The 19,990-nt window shown below is 42.1% G+C and overlaps 1 protein-coding gene across 2 annotated transcripts in view; it reads right to left on the bottom strand.

Moving 5' to 3' along the window:
• The window catches only part of SYT6 (synaptotagmin 6), a 138,499-nt gene extending 126,384 nt beyond the window's left edge, over positions 1–12,115 (bottom strand). For both annotated transcript variants that reach the window (XM_081009155.1, XM_081009156.1), the window contains exon 1: positions 11,485–12,115. In XM_081009155.1, coding sequence (XP_080865281.1) covers positions 11,485–11,629 — 145 coding nt within the window. In that variant the 5' untranslated portion in view covers positions 11,630–12,115. The remainder of the gene's footprint in view (positions 1–11,484) is intronic.
• Positions 12,116–19,990: the final 7,875 nt, after the last annotated feature.

Below are 19,990 nucleotides of genomic sequence, written 5' to 3'. Positions count from 1 at the left end.
GACGCTAGGCAAAAAAGAAAAAAAGAAAATTATCTCAGTTTTAAAATATTTGTGGCCTCTTTTGTGGGGCAAGATCTGCAAGTCTTTTATTTTGTAAAGATGTGGGGTTTCTAAGGTTCTTATTGACTGTATTTGTTTTTAGTATTTTTATGGTGTCTGTAATTTGATTCAAGTCATTTTCATGATTCAAGCAACTTAATAATAGTAGGTAAAGGACCCCTGGATGGTTAAATCCAGTCAAAGGTGACTATGGGGTTGCGGCGCTCATCTCGCTTTCAGGCCGAGGGAGCCGGCGTTTGTCCACAGACAGCTTTCAGGGTCATGTGGCCAGCATGACTAAACTGCTTCTGGTGCAACGGGACACCATGACGGAAACCAGAGTGCACAGAAATGCCGTTTACCTTCCCACCGCAGCGGAACCTATTTATCTACTTGCCCTGGCATGTTTTTGAACTGCTAGGTTGGCAGGAGCTGGGACAGAGCAACGGGAGCTCACCCTGTCGCGGGGATTCGAACCGCCGACCTTCTGATCGGCAAGCCCAAGAGGCTCAGTGGTTTAGACCACAGCGACACCTGCATCCCATTTATAATAGTAACAACAATAACAATAGCTAACAGTAGAGTAGTTAAAAAAGAATGACAATTAAAAGTCTCTGTCTCTCTTTCTGAAATGAATACTAATAGACAGAAACCAGAAGCAGGTTTGTGCTTGAAAAGGTGCCAGTGATGAAAACAAATTCCTGGGCCGAGTGCCCTTTTCTTTAATTCTAAGTGTAGGTCTTCTCCACTAGGCCATCATGCCAAACACTGGGCTGTACTTGGTGGCTCTTGGGGATCTAGTCAAAACACACACACACAGCAGCCCTCATAAGGCTATAAAAATGGTGTCTGTAGAGTCATGTCAGGAATTTACAAGCTCTCACAAAAGTAACTGAAACAGATACCTTTTTTATTACTGCAAAGAACCTTATTCCATGACTCTGATCCATTGATTTGTGTATGATACTACAACACAAGGAATCGCTGAATCAGCATGCAAGCCTACAAATTTAACACAGGAATAATTGACCCTAGTTCCAAGCTAGTAATTGGGGCCACATTATATTAAGTGGTTCGTGAAATACAGCTTTAGCATTAGTTAATTCCCTGTGCAACATGCTTGCCGAAATGTTTATATCAATAACTTTCTCCCATTAAGTGCCTTATTTTGCTAATTGACTTAATTATCTGTTTAGAGTAACTAGCAACAGCTTGACACTTACCTAATCTAAACATCGCTGCTGTAGAATCCACTAGAAAAATACTGCAGCAAAATTAAGGTGTCATAGGCAACAAATATGGAATCTGCAGTAGCACTTTCCATAATATTGTAAATTCCTTTTGGCCTTTTTTCTTCTGGTTGTTGTTGTTCTATGCTAAGAAGGCTCATGATGAAGTGTGAGCCTTACAAAGAAGTAAGGTTCTTATAACTGTGAATTTTTGCCCCATAGTCCACACAGTGGTTTTTCAAATTAGTTTCACACTCCGAATTTCACGTGTAGGCAGAAGTAACATCATAAGATCAGGACTGCTGGACTACTGTCTGCTTAATATTCTTCTCTAAATATTTTTATTGGTTGTCATAGATGCATAACAACTATGTTTAGTAGTCAACTAAACATAATCATAACACCCCTCCCCCCCCCCACAATCTTGCCAGCTACCAGATAAGTATTCGTGTCTTTGTAATATTCATTCCTGTTTTAGTTTTTCTACAGGATTCCTCAATCTTTTCCTTTCAGGGTTGTTTGGAAGTATCCATCCACAGCAAAGTCCTCTCCTCCAACTGCAGTATCAAGAAGTATACATGGTCACAACATCCAGATTTGTAGCGATGCTGCTGGTAACATATTCAGCTTTATTTTGATAATTTGCACAACCCAGTCCTAAACGTATCACATGGAACTGAGTCCTATTTCACAATATCAGTGGGACTGATGCCCAAGTAATTTATTTAGACTGGGCATGAACCCATACCACTGCTTCAGGGCAATCCAAAGGTATTAGCAAATGCTGCATCCAAGCTACCCTAATTTTGGTACCTTATGCTCAATTTAGTCTTCATACAGGACTGCCAGTTCAGCACTTAAAATTGCAGTGATGAGTCTGGTGAGGCTTGTAAGCTTCTAAAACAGATCAATAAATTCAGAAACTGAAAACACCTTTTGATTTATTCCTTGGTTAATAGATTTGCCCCAAATATATCAAACTCCACTGAGTGAAATGGCTCAATACCTATTGTTATTAGAGACACAGTCAATCTTATCTCCACAACAACAGGTAGCCCATTAGACATAGACCTGCCAGCTGCTGTTGCTCCATTATGGCACCAACCATTTTTTTAAATTACAGTCTGGAGTTTATCATCTTTGCTGTGTGTGCTGCAACCTTTCATGCAGCAGTGAGGTCTGACTCACTTTACACACAGAGTTGCCTCTCGCTCGGTTGCCTGCTTCAGAGAATCAATGACAAATTGCTATGCATGGGTTTAAGTAAGCAGCAGGGGCTACTATTTCCATAGCAAACGGTAAGCTGCACAGCCATTCAATAAGGCAACAACGTATATAACAAGCTGATGCAAAATGCTGCAAGCAAGAGAGGTTAGTCTGAAATCCTGGCCAGTGCCACAGGTTTCCACTGAAGGTGTGAATAAGAGAGCCCTTTTTAATAGAATAGGTGGCTTATAAAGACAAAGGCACACACCCCCATACACCCAAGGCTCCCGGAATTTCTAGCTATGGGCTTAATGATTAACCTTTGGTAAGCCACTTCCCCATCTGTAAAATGGGAAGATGTCAGCTACTTTACATGAGGTCTGGGAGGATAAGGGTACTTAAGCTTTTGATGCCAGTTCTGTTCTCCAAAGTTCTTTAAATGCTGATGCTTTTTGTCTTCAGGGCTTATGCACAATTACTTTTCCTCTGCATTTTCCAGGCTTTTTTGTGTTTTTTACTCCGAGCTTTCTCTGTGAAAACCCACTCTTTAAAGCTGAACCGGAGCAAACATCAATTTGGGTTTTATGCGGATTGATGTTTGCTCTAAGCAAAAAGACAAATAAAAATCACAGATTGTGCCTGGGAAGAGTGGAGGAAAGGTAAGTGTGTATATTTAATTTTATTGTGTACTATCATATTTGAATGGATTATTGAATATTACTTTATTTGATATAAGTTGTTTATGTTTTCATTATGACATTTTTGTATTGGACCAGATTGTTATAAGGTTGTGATCTTTGTTGTTTCTTCAGTTTGTAAGCCGCCTTGTGTATAGTAATATAGAAAGGTGGTGTACAATTTGAAAGTATAATGATGATGATGATGATCCCTCAGTTGTGCTTATCTGGTTTGGTGCTGTATATTTTAGACCATTTTGTGCTTTCTTTTTAATGGAAAGATAGTAACACATTTAACATATAAAAATAACAGCAGCAACAACATTTCACATTAATATGAGAAGAATATGCCCACCGATCAGCCAGTGCTTAGCACATCCTGAAAAGGACAGCTTTCACATTGCTGCTGCTTCTGTTTTAAAAAGCATCCTGTGTTATACATCATATTGCATTTCAAAAATCTGCTACAGGTGAATTGGAACTTGCACTGATGACCAAGCTGTTTTCTTTCCCTTTGTTCCACAATATGCATTAGAAAGCACCTTCCAGCCCAAAGTGCATTGATGTGCACATCCAGTTGCATCACTGATAGCACACATCTGATAACAGACCACTGATGTAAACCTCGCTTGTCTTTCTTGCAGCCTGTTATCAGAGGCATCTTATTCTTGCTGCAATAAGCAGCTTGGATGTGACAAGTCCATATTCAATCCCACCCAACATTTTTGGCCTCCCTGATGTTCTGGCAGTGAGTGTCACAAGCAAACAGCATGTATTTTGCTCAAAACCTGTTACTTCACCATTTCACCGGGTGTCGTTTGCTTTTGTGTTTTGACAAAGAGCAGACTGAGTGTTCACTTTGCCTGCATTGCACCAACTGCTATTTTAACATACCTCAGTTTTCCTTTCATCTTTTCCCTGAAAAGTGGCTCAAGCTCTCAGAATTTCCTTCTGCTCAACTCCACCCTAGCCTGCAACGCATGATCACTTGCTCTTTCCTGATTTCATTGACTCCCATCTCTCAGAAGCCCCTGGAGAAGGAAAAACTAAAGGGCTGTTAAGGCTGTTCAAAAGCTCGTGTTTGGACATTCTTGGTTCTGCCACTTCCTGTCCATGCACCCCATAATTAGCCTGTCTCTCCCACCACTCCCCCACCTCCTCCTTCCCTTTGCCTTGGGCAAGTTCAGCTTCCAGTGAACTCCTTTCCCAAGTCTCTTTTTTCCCTTGAAGGCTATTCAGTCTTTCTTCCTATTCCCTGCCATGTTTGCATGATCACAGTTCTTCCCAGACGTAACACCACCTATGCCAGTTATATCCCCAATACCAGCATTTTCAAGGGTTGCCTACGGTGCAGTTCATCAAAGCTTAAACTTGCCTAGAGTTGGTTTTCTAGGCTAGCACCAGCTTTGTATTTGATGATCTAGTTCTTCACGTTTGTATCAAAACAAACCCTTAATTAGGCATATCAGTGGGTTATCAAGTGCCAAATAGTCTGTCTCAGTGGTGTTCTCTTCTTGCAATTGCTATGTGTTTTTAAAATGTACTTCATTATGCAGAGAGATGTAGATCAGTGCGCAAAACCCATGCTACCAGATACCCCAAATTAATGACAGAAAGTGAACCGCTAAGAAAACAGGCACAACTGAATAGGCTGTTACTTAAAAAAACAAAAAACCCCACAACTAATGTATAAAGGCAGATGTGGGAAAAGCAATGTGACAGCAGCTGCCAACAGCTGAATATGGAGTAGGGATGCTTGAGGAATTTAATCTTTTCAAATTCCTATATGAAATTACCTGATCCACACACCTCAGACTAATTTACAAATTGGAACTTCGCTACCTCCCAATTTTGCACTTCTCTGGATATTGTGACCCAGTATGAATGCATCAAATACACTTTTTTATATTTTAAAAATTGTGGATTAAATACAGAATTGTGGGTAAAGACAAGTGAAAGTGGCATGGACCAGAAACTAACAGATGCATGGAGTTTACTCAGAAGTTGTTTTCAGTGTATTGTATTGTTTTGTGCTGCACTGAATTGATTTCATGAGGTTACCTGCTGGTGTACCACATTGTTATGTTATTGGTGGGTGGGTGTGTTTAAAATCAGTGTAGGCCAAAATAGCAAACCAGTAAACGTGCAGGCATCATGAGATTATACAATCGAATATCATGTGTTTTCACTATCAAGCCACATCAAACGTGTTTAATTGAAGTCAGTGAAAATGAGTAAATAGTTTGCCTCTCCACTAACCATGTTGCATTATAGTGGGGAACATTTGCTCCTTTAAAAAAAAAAAAAGATATGACTACTCCATGTCAAGCACAGGCTTGGATCCAGAACTATGTGAGTGAAAGTCCAGTTGGACAATCTGACATTTTTTTCTGCCTCTTCCTTCCTGACTCCCCCCTCAATTTTCCTACTGACATAGTGGCCTATTTCTGCTGAAATTCACCCGCTTCCAGTACAGTCCTGGTGCCACAATCTGAAGCATTCCAGAGCATCCCTTGACTCTTCAGAGCAGCTTCTCAGTGTCTGCAAGAGACTGCAGTGGGGAGGACAGGGTGGGAATGCCACACTATGAGTGCACTTCCATGGGGAGACCTCTGGCTCCAACCCACAGTTTAAGAACATAGGAACCAGGTCAGACTGTTGATCTATCTAGTGCAGTGCAGATTCTTATACTGTTTGGCAGCAGCATCCCAAGGCTTCAGACAAGGTACTGCCATACAAGGAGATTTTAGGAATGGAACCTGGGATCTTCTGCATGCAAAGCAGATGCTAAATCATTGAGTTATGGCCCTTTCCAATAGTCCTAAGCCAACTTTGAGATTCCAAGTCTAATTGCTATTGGTCAGTGATGGGATGACCAACTTCTGCTTGGCAACCACTGAAACTTTGAGCGTAGACTAACTTTTGGTTCTTGCTGGAGTTGTACAGAATATTTTTCCAGACCTCAGAATTCCTTGGTTTCCTCCACTGTGGTCCGCTTCACCTTCTGCTCTGTCTGATTGGCAAAAAATACAAATTTACAAGTGATTGCCTGCAGGTTGTAACACATGGGAAATTACCAGTGCGGAAATATGCTGCATGCAGGCTCAGATAACACAGGGAGACATTAAAGCATCCCGGAAGGAAACCTCTTGTTATCATAGCAAAAGTGCCAGGCATATGTTGGCTGGTTGCACTCAGCCCATTATACAAATGTTCTCATTCTGCCCTCCTGCCTCAGTTGCGCAGTCAGGCATTCTGGAGTCATCAATATTGGCCTATGGGAGTCTTTCCTGTGAGCATTGCCTCAGGACTGATTATCAGGGACCACAGAGAAGAAAGTAGGCTAGCATGGCATGGAGCTCTCCAATAGTTCCAAGAGAATTTCACTGCTGTTCAAAGCGGTGGGAGGGTTTTGTAACTCTGTGTACTAGAAAGCCATATTTTCCTCTTTCATCCTCTCAATTTGTCCTATCATCAGCTTGCGTTTTATACAATATATGGGCATAAGAATTATGTGTAAAGTATAAAAACTTGATTTTTCAGGTCATCACAAGCATAGATTGTTTGACAACATACAAATTCATGTATGTGCTCATAGAGCAGCAAAGAATGGTCATCTAAATTCATAAGTCATGGAGTCTGAAGCTACTAGCCCAGCCTTCTCTAACCTAATGTCTTCCAATCATATCTGACTGTTGACCATGCTGGCTGGAGTTAATTTTGCATTTGCTTCTTTTTATGATTTTCTAGATCCATTTCAATCCGTGTTTAGGCCTGGTTTTGGCACCGAAGCTGCCTTTTCATAAAAAATTATACACCACTCATTGTAAAAAAACACCTCAAAGCAGTTTACGGGGGGGAAAAGATTAAAATTACCTCAACTATCTAAGCATCTTTCTTTCAACTGTGCTGTTTTGAACCATCTAACAGAGGGCGTTCTCCGTAGTGGCACCCACCCCGTGGAATGCTCTCCCATCAGATGTCAAGGAAATAAGCAACTGTCTGATTTTTAGAAGACATCTGAAGGCAGCCCTGTTTAGGGAAGTTTTTAATGTTTGATATTCTATTAGCTTTTAATTCTGTTGGGAGCCACCCAGAGTGGCTGGGGAAACCCAGCCAGATGGGTAGGTTGTAAATAATAAATTATTATTATTATTATTATTATTATTATTATTATTATTTCAGCTTCCTAGGATGTCCCTGAGTTCTGGGAATATGAGGGAGGGGGAAATTATCTGTCTATTTCCTCCTCACTATGCACAATATTATACTCTTCTTACTTACAAGAGAAAAACACACCAATATTCAGAGGATAGGTTGGATTATTCACTGCTTAAAAAGGAGCAGTGATGTTATCAAAGTACAAATTTCACTGTTTCAGTATATGACTATTTCCAGATTGTAATGCTCAGCTGCATTATACATTAAGCACTATTCCCCTAAGAAGGACTTCTCTAGCTCGCATTGTAAACTAAGCTTCTGGACACATGCATATACTGGGCACCAGGGGGAAATGGAGTTCTTTCGAAGAGTCCTCCTGGTAACAGCTACTGCCACTGACCTCCTGAGAAGTGTGATGGGAAGAGAAGAGGGTATAACTCATGAGGGTGAGGTCTTCAGGCTTGTGAGGGTGGGGGAGGCATTTCGGCCATATCATACTGCCAATATGTGCAGTAGGATTTCTGAACTGGGCTCAGAACATACAAGTCATTTGCTGAGCCAAATTCCAAACACCCTTACCTTTTGCCCTGTGCTTTCTAGACAGAGGTCTGTGCTTTCCCAGTCTGTGTCTGAGTGCCTTCTCTTTTTGTGCCTTGCCACTTTCCAAGGAAAAACCACTTAATGCTGAACTGGAACAAATAGCAATTTGGTTTTTTCCCACAGACTTGTTGTCAGTAGTAAAGAGTGGGTTTTTGCAGGGAAGGCTCTGAGGCAAGCAAAACAAAAAACACCACTCAGACACAGAGCTTTAAAGTACAGACTTGTGCTACAAACACAGCACAAAAGGAAGTCTGGATGAGCCCTGAGCCAAAGGGAGTCCATCCATTACTACCAAGAAGAGCTCAGCACAAATCTCTACATCAGTCATCCTCCACAAGTTCCATGTTTCCCATTCCTTGCTCTGATTGTGCTGTGACATCTACAGATCTTTTTTCTTTTCTTTTTAATTTATTTATTTGGTTTTTCAAATTAAAATTTTACAGAGATATATCAAACATAAATCATAAAAACATGATTCCAAGGAATCTCCTGGACTTCCATCCTTCCCTTTGTTGGTCCTATTATTAAACATTTCCTCCTGCATCTTTTATGATGGTCCAAATCTTTTACATCTCCATTGTGTCCAGAATTCACCCTTAAACTTCAAGTGATATTCCAATCCTACTCAAGATTTTAACCATTTACCGTTTTCTTTAAGATGTTATAAATTTTCCCCATGCCTTATTAAAATTTTGGTCTTCCTGATTTCTGAGTCTTTCAGTCATTTTAGCTATTTCAGCATAGTCCATCAACTTCACCTGCCATTCTTCTATACAGTTCTTTTCATGGCAGACCTGATAGCTCTCTAACACAAAGACTCAATCTTACGCCTTATGTCTACTGGGATCTCGGTCAATCCATGGGAGCATAGAAAGATGCCTTACAGTGAGTCAGGTCATTGGTGCATCTAACTCATCATTGCCTACACTGCACTGGAAGTGGGTCTCCAAGGTTTCAGACAGGGAATGTTTCCAGTCCCATCTGGAAATGCAGAGACTTGAACTTGGGGTGTTCTGCATGCAAAGCAGATCATGTCTTGCAATACACTGCGAGTCTTGAGAGATTCTAGCAAGCAGCAAATACTTCTGATTTGTCAGGGAAGCACAGTATGGACTCAGGCACCCTGAATATCTGCACTAGTGCCTGGGAAACTGTTATGGCAGCATTCAAAGCATCGGGGCTGGATGGAGATGTGCCAACTTGGATTAAGACCCAAGCCGGTGAAGAACTTTTAAAGAAAACAGCACTTGCTTCATAATGCCACCAAATCTTCTAAGCAAGATATTCCAAGACAGGCAGTTATGAATTTCAGCACCATCTCTAGTAAACGACACGAGGTTGCTTGTCAAAATCAGGGCATTGTTTGCACTCTGCTGCGAACAGCAGGTCGATGGGCTGCTTTAAAGCAATAGCAAAGCTACCTCAGCAATCAGGTAATCCCCGCTGAAATCACAGCATCCATCCCGATAGTCAGCCGTTTGCAGGGATATAGAGCAATCAACCAGAGATGGGTTCAGGTGAGCAACTCTGAAATGTAAAGTTTTTGTGAACTGCTTCAGAGAAGCAGTTTCTTATTTCAGAAATGTTGCTTGCCAGGACCCCTCTTGGTGCCTTGTGAACAGGGTTTATTTTGTGCCAGGGTTCAGCTCTGAGTCCTGATTTGAATGCCAAACGTCTGTGCAGTTATCCTTCCACATTCCAAAGAAAAGAATGCCAGGCAAGTAAAGTGCAAATCCCATAGCAAGGAGAAAAACACAGAAGAAAACACACACACACCTGGGACCAGGGACAGGGCTACCAGTCTGTGGCAGATGTGAGTCCAGCTATCTCTCTCTCTCTTTAGAAACTCATCTGCACTCATGAAATTGCAAGGACTCAACTTTCCATTTGGAGCTTATTTGTTGTCACACAAGGAAAGCTGCAGCAAATATCCAACCTGCTGCCCTCCAGATGTTTTGCCAACCAGGTGCTCTCCAGCACGCTGGCTGGGGCTGATGGGAGTTGTTGTCCAAAACATCTGGAGGGCACCAGGTTGGGAAAGGATTCCATCAAGCAACAAGCAAAGACTTCCTGTTCATGAAGGCGTCCTGTTGGCTTTCCACAATCAGGAAAGTCTGGCCTAGGATAGTTGATTTTAAAGCAAACCTTCCCTAAGGGCATGTCAAAGGCAATTCTAGGAAGCAGCTATGATTCAGACCAGTGTTCAAGCCCTGTGGTGATGAATGTTTCAACAGGCATAAATTGCCTCTACTTGTGGCTGGAGATGGCATAGAACTCTCCCTGGTTCTGTGGGGCACATGGGTGTTGCTGTGCATCTTAATATAAAAATGGCAAGGCAGTATAAGGAAGTCTGTGTTAAGAACACAAAAGCAGACCTATTGCAGGAGACCTGCTGGATCAGACTGGTTAAATTCCTCTGAGAAACTCACAGACAGGCCATAGAAGTAATTGCCCTCTGTTGTGGTTTGCCCATGGCATTCAATAAATGGCAATATTCAGGGCTGTCTTAAGCATATGCGGCGCCGGGGTGCAAAGATCCACCCGGCGCCCCCCCCCAGTTGCCCAGTCCCAGGTATGCAGGAGGGTGGAGCTGGCTCAGTCACCCCCAAACTCGCGGCGCAGAGCCACCCGCAGCAGAAGAGCCTACCACAGCCGCTCCAACCGATGGGTGGGCTCTTCCCTGTATTCAACTCTCGGACCTCGGACTCTCAGCCTGGTGCCCCTGAGAGCCTGGCACCCAGGTGCCCCGCACCCCTAGCACCTATGGGTAAGACAGCCCTGGCAATATTGCTTCTAGTCTGAATGTCCATTTAGGTATCACAGCTAATAGCTGTTAAGAGACTCATCCTCCTATGTCTACTACTGCAGGATTTAAAGCAATATTTTAAACAGGTTTTGACCCCGGGTGGGGGGGAGAGCATAATATCAACCCTAAGAATACTTCTACTATCTAGCATGGGGTTAAAATGAGATTCCTTGATGGCTTTTACTGCCACTGGGAAGTCAAGTTTAACTCAAGTCTCTGAGCTTTTCAACGTAGCACTGCACCCCATTTACTTCTTTGATAGAAGCTGCACTCAGTTAATGAGTAAAATGTACTTTCCCCCTCTTTTACTGCTAACCACAGAGCTGTCAAAATGCAAGGGTATCCACCACCTTGTGCTAACTAACAGGTGAAACTCTGAGAACTCAAAGTACACAGGTACACAGACTGAGCTTGATTTCGCTAAAAGACTTCCTAAAAACGGATGCACCCTGCCCTTACACTCTTTGAACAGGGAGGAGGTGTTTCTACACATTTTCCCCTGCTTCCTTCCAGTTATTTTGAATATTCTTTCACTTTGAGTATTTTTTCACTTAGCAAACATTACAAGAACTTGTTGTTTCAACAGGTTTCTTCGGACTCCCCCAACAACACACATCTGCAGAGGATTTAAAATGAGATAGAGGGAACTGCCTGGCATAAAGTGGGCATTTGTACAAGCTTCACCTCCATGGTGACCTTCTTCTCCCATAGCATCATGTGAATAGGAGTCAAGGAGCAGTTAACAGGGGAACAGAGGTCACTGTACCTGGCTCAGGGCTGCTCAGGTCTTGAAAGAGGAGAAACTCCTTGCAGGTGTCCAAGTCCAACTGGGGCAGGCTCTTCTTACGGCAAAGGTCGGTGACAATCCGAGCTGCCGTCTGACACTGGCTTTCCTCCTTAGCGACGCTCATTTCCCAAGCTGCATCTCCCTTTGCCTCCTACCTGGCTGATTTGCAAAGATCAAAGTAGGAGGGCAGAGTCCCAGTCCCAGTGCCACACACTCCAGGACTCAGGGCTCCACTAGCGCCTGCATGCCATCGCAGTTCCTCTCTGCCCAGTGACAAACCGTGTGGCACAGGCTGAGGTCAAGGCTGAGGCTTGACCACTTGAGGTCACTTTTGGCACACCACGGCTTGCTGCAAACCAGCCCGTGCCTTCTGATGCTCTTGTTGCGTTCGATAACAGAGAGCTGCATTTACTGCCAAGGCGTGTTCTGCACAGGGATCCTCCTTCTCCTCCTCCTCCCCAGTTCAGTTTGATTCCCTCCTTGCACACTTTCAAAGCCTCCTTCCAGAGAAGCTATTTAACCCCTCGGTGGGTGTACCTTCTGTATCAGGTGGTGGAGGAGACATTGCAGCTACACGTACAAAGGAGAGAACAGGAGCGCTGAGATCTTACAGCACGGAACAGCTTGTCACAACACAGAGCTGAAGCTGAGCAGCACCATTGGTTGCTACACACGCAGCTTCCAGCACAAGGGAGGGAACAGGTTTTATTTATTGGCTTAGCCCAGCCCTAAGATGCTAAGCTGCAAATTGCTAATAGGGGGCCAGCCCTGTTTTGTGTACAGTAATTAGATCACTGTTTTAATTTACAGTACCACTTCTGGGTTCCCACTGTCAGACCAGGCTGTGCAACCAATCCGCACATAGAGAAAGCGCCAATTGTCAGGCATGAGCAACGATCGCATAATGGGCAATTAATACAATACCCTGTAGAAACGAACTCAGGAGTGGAAGAGGAGGAGGAAGAGAATCTAACAAAAGAAAAGAAAAAAACCACGCACAAAAGATGTGCCAAGGAGTTTGCAGCCCCAGTCTCGTGGATCATAAGAAAGTGGGTGTCTGGAACAATTCCACTGCACTTACAGTGTCAGATAATTACCTGTTAACACAACTTTGTATAGCTGCGAGACAAATCTCTACAAATGATTATGGAGATTCGGCGTGCTATGCCCTCAAAACATAGTCCTCTCTAATTCCAGGTAGGTGGGAATCAAGTCTCCACGATGCCAAAGAAGAGTCGTGTATAAAGGAAGAAAGTTCAGTTGGGGGTTTCAATTGCATGTGGGTGTGCTGTTTTCTACTCCTGGCATTAATATTACAATTCTACAGCCATTGTAAAATCATTGTTAGGATATGTTGTTTATATAGAATTCCACTATGATTTAACTTCTCCTGCTTTCACCTCTCACCTCATTTGCCTGCTTCTGATGAGAATGCCTTGGTAAGGAGAAATATGGCAGCTGTCCCATACAGGTGGCAACCATTTCGTATGGGGCTTCCGTTCCTGGTCCACATGCACATCAGCAGAGCATGTATATATGTGTTATGCCCCGCCCCCATTCTGCCCTCTTCCAGGTCCAAAAGGACCTGAATGATGGTGACTGATGTGCCTAAAATGGTTGCTGCCTGTATTAAAGACATGGGGAACCTGTGGAAAGATCAAAGTAGGAGGACAGAGTCCCAGTCCCAGTGCCACACACCCACGACTCAGGACTCCACTAGTGCCTGCATGCCATCGTAGTTCTTCTCTGTCCATAGACAACCGTGCACCACAGGCTGAGGTCAAGGCCACTTGAGGTCACTTTTGGCACACTATGGCTCACTGCGAACCAGCCCGTGCCTTCTGATGCTCTTGTTGCATCCAATAACAGATGTGGCCCTCCAGATGTTGCTAGATGACTACTCCCATCATCTCTGACCACTGGCCACACTGACTAGCTTGAAGAGATTTGCCATCCAATATCTGGAGAGCCACAGATTCTCATCCTTGCCATATTGTTTTCCATTTGTTTCACCTAGCTCATATAGGTGGCAATACTACCATTTAATTGAGAGTAAACCCTATTGAACTGAAAAGGACTTACTTCTGATAAGGTATGTATACAATTGCATCATAAAATGATGGACCAAAATTTTTCAGTTGTGTTGTTCCTAGATTAATTTATTCATACTGTTCTGGTTGCCTCGTCAGGTTGCCTCATAAAGCTGGAGAAAGTGCAGAAAATTGGAACCAGAATGGCCGAGGAGAAACCATATTTTTCCTGTGAGGAAATGGAGCAGCATTTCTGCTTTTTCAGTTCAGAATAAAGATGACTGTAAGGCAGGACTTGCTAGAGGCATATAAACTTATGCATGGAGGAAGGTTTTGTTTTTTTCTGCCTCCATTATATTAGAACTCAGGACCACCCGATTAAATTGATTGGCTGAAGATTTCTCACACTGTTCAGAACATAGGAAGTTGATTTACGCAGAGTCAACCCATTTGTTTCATCTAGTTCAGTATTGTCTACATTGACTGGTGGCAGCTCTCCTAGGATTAAGAAGGAGTCTTTTCCCAGCCCTACCTGATGATGGTAGGACTTCAAAGGAGTAAAAACCCATGGAAAAGCCGACAGGTGCTTTTTCTGATACACTATGCCAAACACAGGTTGCTCCTTCATTTCAGTGGGCAGTCCTATGGTTTCAGCCTCAAATATGCTGGACACAATAAGAAAATATTAAAAGAAAACAAAGATGTGAGCTGGGGATTGGCTCAAGTTATTTGGTTTTGAGGGGGAGGGCAATATTGGCAAATATTCAGTGTTCCTATCCTGCCTTACTAAACCACATATCCACGGAAAAGAGGAGTTTCAAGTCAGTCCTGGCACAAATTAAGTCTCCATTCACACACCAGAAGCAATCTCCTTGTACAAATCTTCCACCCATTACACACTAAGCCCAAATATGTTTTGTTTTTTTCTCCCATTGCTTGTTTGGTTTTCTCCAAGTGTCTCTGATTTCTGAATATTGTACAGCTGCTCTGGGATTTACAGGAAAAATTAATGATGGGTAGCTTTTTAATGACAATATATATGGTATCTGATTACTTGGGTGTGGGTGACTAAATGCTGTGTGGTTAGGAGCTTACAATGTTTATAGCTGCAGAAACTAAGTGGAGGAAGATAGTTTGGAGACAAATCATTGAACACTTTTAAAGCATCCTCTTCACACTGAGAACAGCTCACACTTCCCAGAATAAAGGATGACTCACACCACAGCATATATCCTGTCACAGGTTAGGAAGTAGAGCGACAACTTCTTCCATTCCACCCTATGTCCCTTGCATGCAGTACTGTTTCTCTTCTGCTGCAATTCTTCTTCCATCTACATTAATTGACTCACTGTCCGCTGTGGTGAAATTGCGTAATTTACATAATTTATGTAATTATGTAAATTACCTTGCCATTATGTTGCTGCTTTTTATTTATTTAAACCAAGTTCAAAGAGAGATAAATGCACCCACACTATCACCTACCACCACAAAATGGTATTATTTATTTTATTATATTGAAAACTTTTATACTTTTATACACATGTGTCTCAAAGCCATTGCAGAATATGGAGGTGGAAGGACTAAAAGTCATTCATCTGCACATCAGCTTTAAGCAATAAGATTGCAGAGTTGCAACTGACAAGCAATGTAGTAAATCAATTAACACTACTTTCCGAACGTTAGATGCCACTATAGCTATATTGATGCAAACCACTCTATGCATTCATCAGAGTGTGAGACAGGAATGGCAAGATGAGATACGCCAGTATTGCACCTACCTTAAGAAATCAGTCTAGGGCTTCAATCCTAAACACATTTGTGAAGGAGTAAGCCCTATTGAACACAATGAGCCTTCCTTCTGAGAAATCATGCATAAGGGTGTACTATAATTGCCTATCACAGATGTGACTGTTGACAATGACTGCACTATAACAACACGGTTTCCTTGAGGCCATCACCTTGTTGAAGCCGAGCAGTTCTGGGTCTAGTCAGTGCCTGAATGGGAACCCCATGTACAGCACCCTAGGTTTCATGATGGAAGGAAAGGTGGGCTATAAAAGTAAGAAAATATTTCTTTTAAAATTGTTTCAATTGCAGAGTCTGCAAGCCTATGCGATGCCCATTGCTTCTCACCATTTCTCTTGGTCTGAAGATCAGTTTAGAAAGCGGGGTACAGGGAAAAAATAATTCATCTGGATTGAACATCAGAAATGACATCAAGGAATCAACTTGTCATTCTGAGTGAAAGGTTATAAAGAAAGAAAAAAATTCAATCAGCCACAAAACATAACCAAGACTAGAATAAAATGCACAATAATATCCCAGAATGTCAACTTAATGAATCGCTTCAGAGCACAGGGAGAAAGTTCTGCCTAGTGGAAGAGGCAGCCATACCAGGCAAAATGTGCCTTTGTCATTCAGCTGCATTCAGTGGCCCTGGTGAAGGTCCCTCCATGTTAGTCTACACATAGCCTCCAAGAACTAGAAACATAAGACATGGTCACATATGCATTGCATATGTTTCGTACACTATATGTAGTTAGCTATATGTTTTGTTATTGTATTGTATATTGTTTTATTATATTTGAAGGAATTATTGTTTTTATAGGTGTATGGGTCTTATGTTTCTGGTGTTTCTCCTGTAAGAGAAGACCTCTAATGCAGGCATAGGCAAACTCAGCCCTCCAGATGTTTTGGGACTACAGTTCCCATCATCCCTGACCACTGGTCCTGTTACCTAGGGATCATGGGAGTTGTAGTCCCAAAACATCTGGAGGGCCGAGTTTGCCTATGCCTGCTCTAATGTGTATATATTTACGTATGGCCAAAACAGAACTCATTTTACATCTTGTATTAGAGCCAACAATTCTAGCAACTGAGAGATTTCTCTAGTTCAGTTCTCTGAGGATGCATACATTTAAAGCACACAACTTCCCCCAAAGAATCTTGGGAACTGTAGTTTCTTATGGTGGTTTGCTGGGAATGAGTCATGTGCACCTGTTTCTGATGTAAAAGAAATAAAACCCCACCAAGTGGCATATCATTTTCAATTTATTCATTCAGAATAAATTTATTCAGAAATGGACAGAGTCTGCAGATCTTTTATCAGAAAGGTGTCTGGAGATTGTAATATTTTCAACTTCTGAGCCACAGAGATCCTGGCTGCTGCCAGCACCCAAGTCAAAAGCCCCTTGGAATGAAAAATAATTCATTTGATCACCCCATAAATTAAAATGTGGGAAAGGTTGCACAATACACTTAAATATATTATATATGTCTTGATGCACTTTAGTCCATATTTCATTCTTATACCTTCATTGGTTTAACAAGGTATTTTGCTAGAATTTCTCACTAAAAATTTCCCCATGTGCCAGAATTCACAGCCAGTAAGCTACTTCTTAGTTTTAAGGATAGTTTCACAAGGTTCTGTTAAGTTTTGCACCCTCTGGGATTTGGGTATGTAGATCTAAAGCTCCTTTTTTTTCTCTCTTACAGGTTTTCTATACAGATTTTCTATCAGTTAATTCCCATATTAAGTTTTGATGCAAAAGGTGCATCAGTGTACTTCAAAATAAGCAAGAAGGATTACCTTTTGATAGCACTCACCACCCTACACTATAAATCAAAATCACCACTCCATTTCTTCCAAAATTAAAGTCCACGCACAATGTCCTCTGGGCAGCATAGAACTTATGGTGCACTGCTATGTTGAGATGTTGCCTTTCTGATAGGCCACAAATTGAAACCAGAGGCAGCAGAACTATTTCCTCAAATTCTTCTCTTCATGCATGCCACCATAATAAGGTTGTAAAAGAGCTACCCAGCAAATTTGCAGTAGTATGGCGCAAATGCCTTACTAAGCATTTCACTTTCCAAAATTTCAGTTGTCATGACAACATGATTGAATTCTTTTTTAAAGAAGGAAATGCTTTGCGATTAGGTCCCAGCAACTCTACTTTTTAATTAGCTGTAGACCCCATAGCCCATGCAATATAAGCCGCCGTTGCAAATGCTTAAGGATAAGTTTGGGATCAGAGCAGTGATAGTTTGCCAGGCACAAAAGTAATATTATCGGCCTTGACAGCCTGCTAGGGTACGGCCCAAAAGGCTTTGCAGCTACAGCAAGTGAAAAAGTCAAATTTCACAACATGAGAGGCCACAACAATTTATGGACATTCAACACATTACTAAATACTAGTAATAAGACCCTGTCCATGTAATAGATTTAGCTGTCTCTGTCGCACATCCCCTAAATCAAGGATGGCCAGTGGTCAGGGGTGCCACTGACCTGGTGTCATTTCGATACTGTTAGACTACAACTCCCATCATCCCTGACCATTGGCTATTCTGGTTGGGACTGATGGGTGTTGTACTAGTAGCATCTGGAGGGAACCAGGATGTGGAAGGCTGTCCTACTGAATCTCCCCATGCCAGAGACTACACTTCATCTTTTACCAAAGTTTAAATCCGCTCAAGGGGATGCTGTGCCTCCCTTCAGCAAAATGCCTCTCCTCTCCTATTTAAGTGAAATGCTTTCCAGGAGTTCTTCTACCAACTGTTCCATCTTTGGGGATTGTTTGGCCTTCTAGTGCTGCAGCACCAGCTGTTTCATCAAGAAAACTGCAAGCAAATAACTTATGATCAAGTTTGCAAAAATACAAATTAATAATGTGGCCAGATTCAGATTTAGGCTGCTGTTCTAGCTCCTTTTAGGCATTCAAGACCATTGGACAGGTAAAAAAAATATAAAGTGACCCATGTTTTATTTGGCTGCCTATGTCTCCAACTCCATTGTCCTCCTGTATTAGACTCAGTTTATAGAAATGCTGGGCATGATAAAAGGCTTGCAGTAGAATGAATCAGATTTAATCTGAAATTCGGCACAGAAATCTTAATTGCCTACAGAACTCCTTTCTGTCCATTCACCAGTATCTATCTGCTTTTCAACATCATTAACAAACTTTTTCTTTGCTGAGTTTACAAGTCACTTTTAAGAACTGATTATGCATTACTATCAGACAGTGCTTTCTCCCCCCCCCCCTTTAAAAATGTTTAGGGGTACTCTCATTTCCCTACTCATATTGAAAAACTGCCCCTCAGTGAGGCCAAACTTAGATTCACAAAATGTTTGGGGGTATGCGTACACCTGCGTCCCCCCAGGGGAAAAAAAGCACTGGTATCAGGTAAAAGATGCTTGTTCTCCAAGCCCAATCTTTGGGAAGTGGCAGTATTGAAACAAAAAGAAGAGGAGCAGGATTCACGGAACAAGATCTGCCAGTGGAAGCCATGTACAATGACTTCTGCTGGCACAACAAGGCTTTCCACCCCCCTCTACTCCCCTTCCCCCCACATGCCCCCTGAAACTGACTCTGGGGACCAGGAGAAACTCCAGAACAGCACATAAGGGGGATCATTCCACCTGGCAAGCTGGAATGGGATGTTGGGACAGTATATTAAATCTGAGGTGGTGAAGCCAACATAAACTGACTAGGATGAGCTACTATAACAGAGAAATAAATGTTCACCCAACTTCTCATAACAAGTGCCGGGCAATTTGTTGGTATGGCAGCTGTAGCTATATGTATGTACCTTCTTGTCAACTTGTCATACAATTATACAATAATTTCCTGTGCTCTTTGTCTTCCTCATGCATATTCTAGGACCCAGAAAGTCTCCAAAGTCAGCTCAGATAATGACAGCATGCAAGGAAGAATATATCAATCAAGCATTGTTGTTTCAACATCCATTATGACAGGTTTACACATCAATGAAAATCAGACATTTCCATCCCAAGGTTAATTTAAACAAAAGCAATTTGTGTCTCATGTACGATGCTACCAGAATGGTAGGGCTTAAGCTACAAATGGTTCTGTGTACGCCACAGGGGGGCCTTATAAAACTACAACCAGCATTTTATCCACACATACAGTTAAATGCCATCTTATAAACTCATAAGAGGCCATAGATCAATGGTAGAACAATACTTTGTATACATACTAAAAAACAAAGTGCGAGACTGGCTTCATTATTTTCAGATAATGGAGGCATTTAAATTGGACAAGAAAATTGGCTTCCAGGTGGAAAAATCAAAATTAGAAACTGAACTGTTAGAACCCAAAACTAAGAATTTGTCAAGAATGTATAACTTGCTGCTGAAATGGAACACTCAGGATGAAACGGTGAAATCTGCTATGATTAAATGGGCACAAGACGCTGGACACAACATTATGTTCGCTGACTGCGAACAGTTGTGGACCACAGGTATGAAATTTACGGCATGTAATGCCCTAAGAGAGAATATTATGAAAATGATATACAGGTGGTACATAACCCCAGTCAAGCTTGCAAAAATCTATCATTTGCCCGATAATAAATGTTGGAAATGTAAAGAAACTGAAGGTACATTTTTTCACCTTTGGTGGACGTGCCCAAAGATTAAGGCTTTCTGGGAAATG

This window comes from Podarcis pityusensis (assembly GCF_964106645.2).
Source record: "Podarcis pityusensis genome assembly, chromosome: 6".
Taxonomy (NCBI): Eukaryota; Metazoa; Chordata; class Lepidosauria; order Squamata; family Lacertidae; genus Podarcis; species Podarcis pityusensis.
This window is presented reverse-complemented; position numbering and strand designations above follow the sequence as displayed.